General features: G+C 36.5%; 1 protein-coding gene across 1 annotated transcript in view; it reads left to right on the top strand.

The window, feature by feature from the left end:
• Window positions 1-10,037, top strand: part of CDKL5 (cyclin dependent kinase like 5) — a 157,925-nt gene that overhangs the window by 62,802 nt on the left and 85,086 nt on the right. Inside the window, exons 2-3 of the mRNA XM_006088551.3 lie at window positions 2,761-2,991; window positions 6,046-6,080. Coding sequence (XP_006088613.1) covers window positions 2,928-2,991; window positions 6,046-6,080 — 99 coding nt within the window. The 5' untranslated portion in view covers window positions 2,761-2,927. The remainder of the gene's footprint in view (window positions 1-2,760; window positions 2,992-6,045; window positions 6,081-10,037) is intronic.

Genomic DNA, 10,037 nt, shown 5'->3' with positions numbered 1-10,037 from the left:
TATTAGTCATCTATATATATATATATATATATATATATTTATATTTGAATAAAGGCCTTGAATATATTTTGTTAAATCCTAAACCACTTTTTTGTTGTAAATGTGATTTTAAAAACTTAAATTTTGTTTCTTGTTGATGTTTACACAGCTGTTATTTGTATATTAAATTTATATTTAGCTACCTTGCTAACACTTATAATAATTTTTAAATTCCTCTGAATTTTCTATGTAGATAATAATATCTATAAATACTATTGTGTTTCCCTCTTTCCAATGCTATATATTTTATTCATTTGTTTTTTTCTTATTTTACTGAGCTGGCAAGAACCCACCAGGATAATGTTTAATGATAATATTAATAAGTATTAATTGTAAGACATTTTGTTAGGTTCTTAATTTTTAAAGGGACTGTGTCTAATATTTCACATTTAAAAATGATGTTGTAGGTTTTTGTCAGATACTTTTATCCATGATATGAACATTTTTAAAGCTGTTAATTATGGCCATATTACTCTTTATAAAGCTTGTCTCAGTTTACATTCCTACCATCAGTGTACTAGCTATAGGCACAATGCTGTACATTACATCCCTAGGACTTATTTCTTTTTTAACTAGAAGTTTGTACCTTTTGACCACTTTCACCGATTTCATAATTTCTTAAAACAAGAGCATTGTTTTACATAACCACTATACTATTATCAAAATAATCATTGACATAATATTATATAATCTGTAGACATTTAAATGTTATCAGTTACCCTTTATAGCAATTTTTTTTCTTGTCCAAATTCCAATCCAAGATAATGCATTATATTTAGTTTTCATGACTCTTAATTTTTTTTTCTGGAACAGTTCCTCAGTCATTCTTTGTCTTTCATCACATAGACATTTTTAAAGAATACAGGCCAGTTATCTGTATATATAAAAGCCTAATATGCTAAGTGTCTGACGGTTCGTCATCGACTGCTCGACCAGTCGCTATGATGTGCGCTGACCACCCAGGGGCAGACACTCTGATTGGTAGGTTAGCTTGCTGCTGGAGTCCGGCCGATCAGGACTGGGTGAGATGGGCCAGACACACCCTGGAGCCAACCTCCTGCAGTCTTTCTCCAGCCTCTAAAATATTTCTTCTAATTAATTTCCTTTCAATGTTCACAAATTCGTGCATCGGGCCTCTAGTTTAGTAGAATGTCCTTAGTTTGGGCTTGTCTGCTGCTGTCTCTGCTTAGATTTAGGTTTTACCTTTTTAGAAGGAATGCCACAGGAGTATGTTGTGATGCATCCTATCAGGAGGCATATGGTATTGATTTGTCCTATTACTAGCAGTGTTAATTTTGATCACTTAAAATAGTATCTGGCAAGATTCTTTACTATGGAATTACTATTTTCCCCTTTGTAATTGAAAGTTATCTTATAGGGAGCTACTTTGAGACTGGGTAATACTCTGTTTTCCATCAAATTTTCAACCACTAGTTTTATCATGTATTAATGATACTTGCCTAAAATAATTATAGTCAGGGCGGTTTGCCAAATGGTGATTTTTCTTATTTCTTCATCAAATTTATTATTTGGAATTATGCTCTAAGAAAAAGCTTTTTCTTCTCCCCCATTTATTTATGTCAGTAAGGATTGGTACACTTTTTTATACTTCTATGGATTATAACCTACTACTATATTTATTTTGTTGCTCAAATGTTCCTCATTTCACCAGTGGGAGTCCTCAAGCTGACTCCTGTGTCCTTTAGACATGTCCCCATTATTCCTTGAGCATTTCCTTACTTTCTGCTGTAGCCTGGAAATCAGCCATTTCTCCTAGGAACCCTGGTTCCTTTTATTGGCACATTAGCTGTGTTCATGGCTACTGGAGTGTCATTGCTTCCAGGCTCCCTCAGCAGACAGAGCTAAGGAATATATATGTGTGTATATATATTTTATATTATATTTACACACACACTTACGTCTATTTCTACATCTCTCTATATTAAGAATGAGCTTATATGGTTAATTCTAATTGCAAGCCGTCTCCCTTTCCTTTTCTTTTTTTCTTTTCTTTCTTTCCTTTTTTTTTTTTCTTAATCCTCACCTGAGGATATATTTTCCATTGCTTTTACAGAGAGAGTAGAAAGGAGGGAGGGAAGGAGAGAGAGAAACATCGATTGGTTACCTCCTGCATGCGGCTGGACTAGGGCCAGGGATTGAACCTGCAACCCAGGTACATGCTTTTGACTGGGAATCGAACCCCTGACCCTTCGGTGTGTGGGATGACACTCTAACCACTGAACCATGCTAGCCAGGGCCTTCCCCCTTTTTATATTTGTAACTTCTTTTTATGAGAATAAGGAACCAAACTCTCATTATCCACAATACATATACTTATTTGCTTAATCCTAGAATACATATAAAGAAGTTTCATATCTCTGTGTAAAACAACTACCTAAGTAGAATATAGTATGTATTTATATTTATTTTTTGTCTAAGCTCAAGGAGAGTATGGTATTAAAATATTGTTTTCAAGAATTACCTAGGGTTAATTCTTTTTCCTCTGGCCCTGTTCAATGTGTTTACATTACTCATTTCAAATACAGTTAACTACATTTGTTCATTTATGTTCCATTTTGGGTTCTTCCCTCCTATGATTATGTCTTTTTTTTGGTATGTGAAACGTTAATAAGGTTTTAAAAGAACTATATAAAAATATAGGCTAGTTTATTTGATTACTGAAATATAAAACTTATGGCTTGTAATTGTTTGTTCTTTCAGGGAATCATTTAATACTTCACATTAGAAGAAATATGTGAAAGTTCCTGCCAACCTGTGAGAATTTCTTCCTTCGGCCATTTTTTTGTTCTACTTACTAGACAACTTTCTCAGAAGTTCTTTTTTGATGCCATGTTTTGTGGCTCGCATCAAAAGAGGAGTTTGTCTTCATGAAGATTCCTAACATTGGTAATGTGATGAATAAATTTGAGATCCTTGGGGTTGTAGGTGAAGGTAAGTTTAGCATTTCTTGAGGTTTTTTTTTAGCAATATACAATTATACCTACCACCAAAAAAAGCTAATAATTCAGGTCCTACTAATTTAATCTGCATCAATTTAGATATGAATCTAAGAGCAAGATATTAAAAATAAAATTATTCTCAACTATTGGGTCTTATTCTCAAATTGAAAGTTGAAAACATTAAAAAACCCCTTAAAGTTTAATAAATCAGGAATTTCTTGAGGCTGCTTTAATTTCATTCTTTTCTTTTTTTATGTAATTTATTGGGTTGACATTGGTCAACATGAACATACAGGTTTCAGGTATGGTTTCTATGTTATAAGATCTATTTCATTCTTTCATTAGGAACCATGGTTTCTTTAGTCAATAATTTTTTGGTTACATTTTATTTTTATATCAGCTAGGCTTATTGTCAATAACTTTAATTTTATTTGTATAAGTTAAATTTTACTTACTTACTACATGGTAAATAAATGAATAAATAACTTCTATTTGTCTTGGGGAATGACAAACCACATTTTATAAATTCTGAGGCACACAATTTGGTCATATTGTGATGCCTTTGAAATCAGATGTATGTTATAATCAGTAGCATGTCATGGTTTAATCGGCAACATTTTTCCTTTACTAGTAGTACATAAAATTATGCTTATATTCAATGACATCATTGATTAGATGAAATATGGTAATTCATTTTTCATAAGTTTTTTTTATTTTTTCATTTTAGTAGTTTTTGCTCTTGACTTAAAGATAACTTTATGGAGATTTTGATAAATGATTCTGTTAATGAGATAAATGACTATAATTATGGTTTATTTAAAGCAAATGTTACAAAAATTTCATATTTCAGAATTTTCAAATAAATTTGAAATTTTAAAAGGAGTTTTAAACATTTACCAATGTGAACAGAAAAGCTGTTTTAGATTTTAATATTAAGTGTCAAACCTCAGAGAGAAGGCAAGGTAGGGTGGGAGAGGGGGGAGTAAGAGATCAACCAAAGTACTTGTATGCATGCATATACGGTAAGCATAACCAATGGACACAGACAGTATGAGGGGTGAGGGCCTGTGCTGGGGGGCGGTGGGAGCTGGCAGGGAGAGGTCAATGGGGGAAAATGGAGACATATGTAATACTTTAAGCAATAAAGAATTTAAATAAAAAATTAAAATAAATAAAAGCAGTTAAAAACACAGTCTGATCATTGGGTGTTTGCTTCAAGATCTGAAGTTGAAACCATATTAAGAGAATGGATCCTTCTTCCTTCACCAGTCAACGCCTTTTTGTTTTCTTCATTAATATTAATTATGTAAATAAAATTTATTCTCCATGTCTTACCTACTATCTGTTTTATAATAGCTGCATTTTTGTTTATTTGTTATTGGTTGTTTTCCCCCCAAAGAAGTATTACAGTTAGACTTATGCAATAAACTATTGACTGGAGAAGGTCATCTCATAGAGTATAACACATTTGGAATGTTCCAGATTCTGAACCTAAGTTTTCTGGATCCTAACCTTGTGTTTCTTTGTATATTTATATGTGATCATCTTCTCAGGGATTGGCTCAGATTAATTAAAACTACAAGACTGTTATATAAATCAGAATATGTCAGTTTAAGTTGTAGCCAGAATCATCATTGCTATGTTTTTTGTTTTTTTTTATAAACTACCTCAGATGCTTTTTGGCTAAGAAATACAAATATATATTAAGGAAATTTAAAACTGTCAAGCAAACTCTATAAAACTGTCAAGCAGAATCTACCTTCTGATTCTCCTAATTAGATATTCACAGTATAACTTTAACCTCAGTTTTATGGGTAACTTGCTGTCAACTCTGTGTTCTGTCTCTAAGGAAGTAGTTTATTGGCTGGATAACAGGATAAGTAACCCAAAAGATGATGATGAATTTCATCAAAATATATCAAACAAAGTGGGAGTGCATGGCTATAAATGGCCAGAGATTCTTGAACTGCTTGTGGCCTGTGCCCTTGAATTGATTATTTATGGCAAAAATGTATCAACTTTGATTAGTTATTAATTGGAATGCCGAGGCCTATACTGTTTTGCCAATCAGGAAAGATATTCCAGTATCCTAGAAGAGGACTTAATTGTCTCCTAGGATAGATAACATATTTGGTAAGCTCCATGCTAAGAAATCATTAGCTCTTAAAATTTAAGTTTCCTAGAATCTTTTGAATTAATTTTCATCTACTCCCAAGGTTCTTGTACCCAAATCTTGTCTCTAGAATATTTTAAGTTTAAATTTAAAAATGTCTCAAGTGAAATTTTCTTTAAAAGAGAAACCTGTAAAAGTACATGTTGAGGAAATGAGTTACTTATACTCTCGGTTTATGAAAAAATATATAATAAATATCCATGCTCTGTAGGTGGCTGTTTGCATTATCACTGCAGAATATCGTTATTTTAGGATTCATTATTATAACATATACTGATAACCAATTTATATATATAAAAGCCTAAGCAACTGTTATGACAGAATGACTGGAATGACTGGTCAACAAGTCGCTATGATGCACTGACCACCCAGGGGCAGACACTTAAGGCAGGAGCTGCCCCTGGGTAGTCAGTACGCTCCCACAGGGGGAGCGCTGCTCAGCCAGAAACTGGGCTCATGACTGGCACAGCTGCGGCGGCAGGAGCCTCTCCTGACTCCACAGCAGCACTACCGAGTGGCAGCAGCAGGCACAGTGGGCTGGGATGAGCATGAGCAGTGTGGCGCTGGGCCCTGGTTCTGGTTCCTCGCTGGCCACCTGCCGCTTGGTGCACTGCTACATCACTCAGGGGATGTCCGACTGTTGGTTTAGGCCAGATCCTCACAGGCCAGGCTGGGATCGGGCTTAAACTGGTAGTCGGACATCCCCCGAGGGGTTCCGAATTGTGAGAGGACGCAGGCCGGGCTGAGGGACACCCCTCCCCAGTGCACAAATTTCATGCACCGGGCCTCTAGTGTAAATATAATAGAACTTCAATTTCTGTAAGAGCTGTAGTAGGTATACTGCTTCTAACAGTTTACTTCTTTTTATTATAGGAGCCTATGGAGTTGTACTTAAATGCAGACATAAGGCAAGTACAAGAAGAAAAAATGTATTTAACTGTTTTGAAATTAATGTAGTGTTCTGTGCATGTGAGCATATAATGATGATGCTTGTTGAGTAGAATTAATATGTGAACCCAGAGAAAGGAGATTACTTTGGGACAAGCTTTATCATGATTTGGTAGTCATTAGTTCTTTACAATCATGTGCTATTTTTTCACCTGTCCAATGTATAGGTGAAAAGCTGCCTAATGAGAAGAGGTGGTAGAGAAGAAATCAAGGTAGTGATGAATTTATGTTCAGGTACTTAAGAACAATGAAGACTTTCATTCAGTTAGCATTTTTCATGTAGACCCAATAACTTAGAATACTTTATGGGTCTGAATCCAGATTTTGAAGGGTATAGTGGATAGGTATTTGATATAAAATAGGGCTTGAGATAATAGTATATGGTTATTATTGATTATAGTTGATCACCCTTGCACAGCCTTGAATGAATCAAATTATATAAATTATTTGACTATGATAATAATCACCATTTATTCAGGTAAGTTATTTCAAGTTTCCACAGCTGTTGCTCAGTGGTGAACATGTTTTACTCAGAGAATAACTTTTAGATGATACATGTTCTAATATTGAATCATTACGTTGTAATGATTACCTGAAACTAATATAATGTTGTATGCCAATTATGCCTCAATTAAAAAAATATGGGAAGTGTTAAAGCTATAACAATTTTGTCCTAATCTAAGTTCTTCTGTCTTTTATGTAAAAAAAGGTTTATTAGTTGAATATTTTTTTATGTATCCATATATCTGTCTACTTGTTTGTTAAAACATGCTTGTTAACTATAGTAAGAAATGGTTCGCACTGCACACTGTTAATGCACACTGTCAGTGCCAGCAAGATGGGTCCAGAGTTAGAGTGGATGGTAACAGAGATCTAAGCTCTTGGGAAACCAATTCTAAATGTGAACTCTGATTCCTAGTGGCTATGTGTAGAGCACTTTGGGTTACAAGGATAAGTAAATTGTAGTTTTCTTAACCTTGTATGGGTTCGGGTTTGTCTGAAGAGATACTTTAAAAAATGAGATTGCATCTAAAAAACTCTTTTTACTGCACTTTACTAAATGAGGGGACTCACAAAACAGCTCTTTAAGTATTGTGTGTGTTTTTTTCCTTTCATGCATCTAAAAAGATATCGGATGGAAAATTTAAACATAAATTAGTGCCTCACTCAGAGTAATAAAAACTCTTTTTAGAATCTGCAGCTGTTTAGTCATTAGACTTGTTATAGTATATTCTTCTTTCAGCCAGAATCAAACCTTCAAATCTTCACCCCATTACCCCAAAATAGAGAATTTGATGCTTTTGGTAAGATTTACCCTTCAGGAGCAAACAAATGGATAACCACAAAATCTCATGTTATAGTTAAAAATGGATATAATAATTTCTATTGTACCATTATATATAAAATAATCATACCCATGCATTTTGCATTCCTTTTAAAATTATAAAATTTTTATAAAATGTATGATTACTTATGCATAGGTGTGTGTTTGATCACTTATGCATAAATTTGTTCTCTTTTTGAGAGGGTTGGATCTGAGTGTATATATAATTAAATAATTCCTAGTATATTGTATATTTGAGCAAGTATGAAAGAAAGTTACTGTTTTAATCTGTGTACTGTTGCAAGAAATTTAGAAGTCATGTTTATAAAAAGATACAGCGTGTCTTTTGTGAACACAATAAATGTTGGTTTATTCCAGGCCAAAGACCATACTTAGTTTATTGAAATGAATGCTGCCCAATTAAAAGAGAATGTGGCCCAGCCCGGCTAGCATGGCTCAGTAGTTGAGAATTGACCTATGAACCAGGAGACCATGGTTTGATACCCAGTCAGGGCACATGCCCAGGTTGTGAGCTTGATCTCCGGTGTGGGATGTGCAGGAGGCAGCCGATCAATGATTCTCTCTCATCATTGATGTTTCTGTCTCTCTCTCCCTCTCCTTTCCTCTCTGAAATCAATAAAAATATATTTTAAAAAATGTGGCCTAGACTGGCCAACATGGCTCAGTAATTGTGTATCAACCTATGAACCAGGAGGTCATGGTTCGATTCCCAGTCAGGCCATATACCTGGGTTGTGGGCTCGATCCCTAGTGTGAGGAGTGCAGGAGGCAGCCAATCAATGATTCTCTTTCATCATTGATGTTTCTTTCTCTCCCTCTGAAATCAATAAAAATATATTAAAAGAATATAACGATACTCTCTTTTTGACAGTTTCTGTTTATTATACTAGAGGCCCAGTGCACGAAATTCATGTATGGGGGGGGGGGTCTCCTCAGCCCAGCCTGCACCCTCTCCAATCAGGGACCCCTCAGGGGATGTCCAACTGCCAGTTTAGACCGCTGGCTCCTAACTGCTCACCTGCCTGCCTGCCTGATTGCCCCTAACTGCCCCCCCTGCCAGCCCGGTCACCCCCAGCTGCCCCCCCTGCTGGCCTGGTCGCCCTTTACTGCCCCTCTGCCAACCTGGTCACGTCCAACTGCCCCCCCTACCAGCCTGGTCGCTGCTTACTGCCCCCCCTGCTGACCTGGTTGTGCCCAACTGCCCCACCTGCCGGCCTGGTCGCCCCCAACTGCACCCCCCCCAGCAGCCTGGTTGCCCCTCACTGCTTCCCCGCCGGCCTGATTGCCCCATGCAGCCTGCTGTTCAGTTGTTTGGTTGTCCCTCACTAACCCCCCTGCTGGCCTGGTCACCCCATGCAGCCTGCTGTTCAGTCATTTGGTCATCCCTCACTAAACCCCATGCCGGCCTTGTTGCTCCAGGCAGCCTGGTGGTCGTTACTGTGACAGTGTCCTGGACAATTTGCATATTCCTCTACTATTAGTATAGTATACACATTGACATGTATATGAAAACTCTTAGCAATGACTGTTCAGCTATTTATGGCACTTTATGACTACTGGCATTTGGAAGACATTCTAGTTTGGACCTTCCCTGCAGATATATGTTGCTGATTTTTTAAAATTTGCATGTCTGCTTTGAAGTGCCTGTGAGAGGGGAGACATGTTTTACAGTGCACTTTTTCTTTGCAGAAGTCCAAAGAGGTTGTCCTCATTACAAAGTAGGGAGAATAGAATGGTGTTGAAATAGGGAGATGATATTAGAGGCAAGAGGGTTGTGCAGCCAAGTAGAGGTTGGAGGGTGATGCTGAGCCTAGGACAGGGAAGTACTGGTTCATGTAGTTCCTTTCCTGTGGCTTGGGTTGACTTATGAGAAGTTTCTGTTTGTTGTGAAGCAGTAGATGCCATATGCTCTTGAGATAGCAAGTTATACAAAGCCATGAACTATCCAGTATTAGGGTACAGCCTATAAGTATTCAATTAATAATAAAGTTGACTTAAATTATAGAACCAAAAATTAAGGACACTGTAAAGAGCTGTTGCAGAGTAGCAGGTCCCTGTGGAGGGATTAAAGATGATCCCAAGGACTTGTGGCAAACTGGAAAAGCATTGGTATCATGTATCTGACTGAAAAACTTATAAAGGGTGTATAAGTTTAGGGGGAGAAATAATGAGTTTGGCTTTCATAATAAAGGATAAAATGGCACCAGAATACCAAACCTGATATTACTAAATACCACATATTGAACATTTACCATGTGCTAGGCACTCTACTAGATATTTTACATTTAATCCCACAACAGTCCTCTTATTTCCATTTTGCAAGAGAGGAAACTGAGTCATAGAGAGGTTATGTAACAGGGCCAAGATTACACAGTTTATAAAGTGGCTTTGATCTGACTCCAGAAATGGGCTAACTTGAGCATGAGCTGGAACTGTGAAATGATATGAACCTTCCAAGAGGGAGTGCAAAGCAGAGGGAAGGGCATGTTTCAAATGGTCACACTGAAAGGAGAGAGAGGCTGACCTCTTGAAAGCAAGGAAGGAAGGTTTTTTAAAATGGCATTCACCAACTG

This window comes from Myotis lucifugus, unplaced genomic scaffold (genome assembly GCF_000147115.1).
Source record: "Myotis lucifugus unplaced genomic scaffold, Myoluc2.0 scaffold_49, whole genome shotgun sequence".
NCBI lineage: Eukaryota > Metazoa > Chordata > Mammalia > Chiroptera > Vespertilionidae > Myotis > Myotis lucifugus.
Note: the sequence above shows the minus strand (reverse complement) of the source record. Positions and strands in the feature narration are given on the sequence as shown.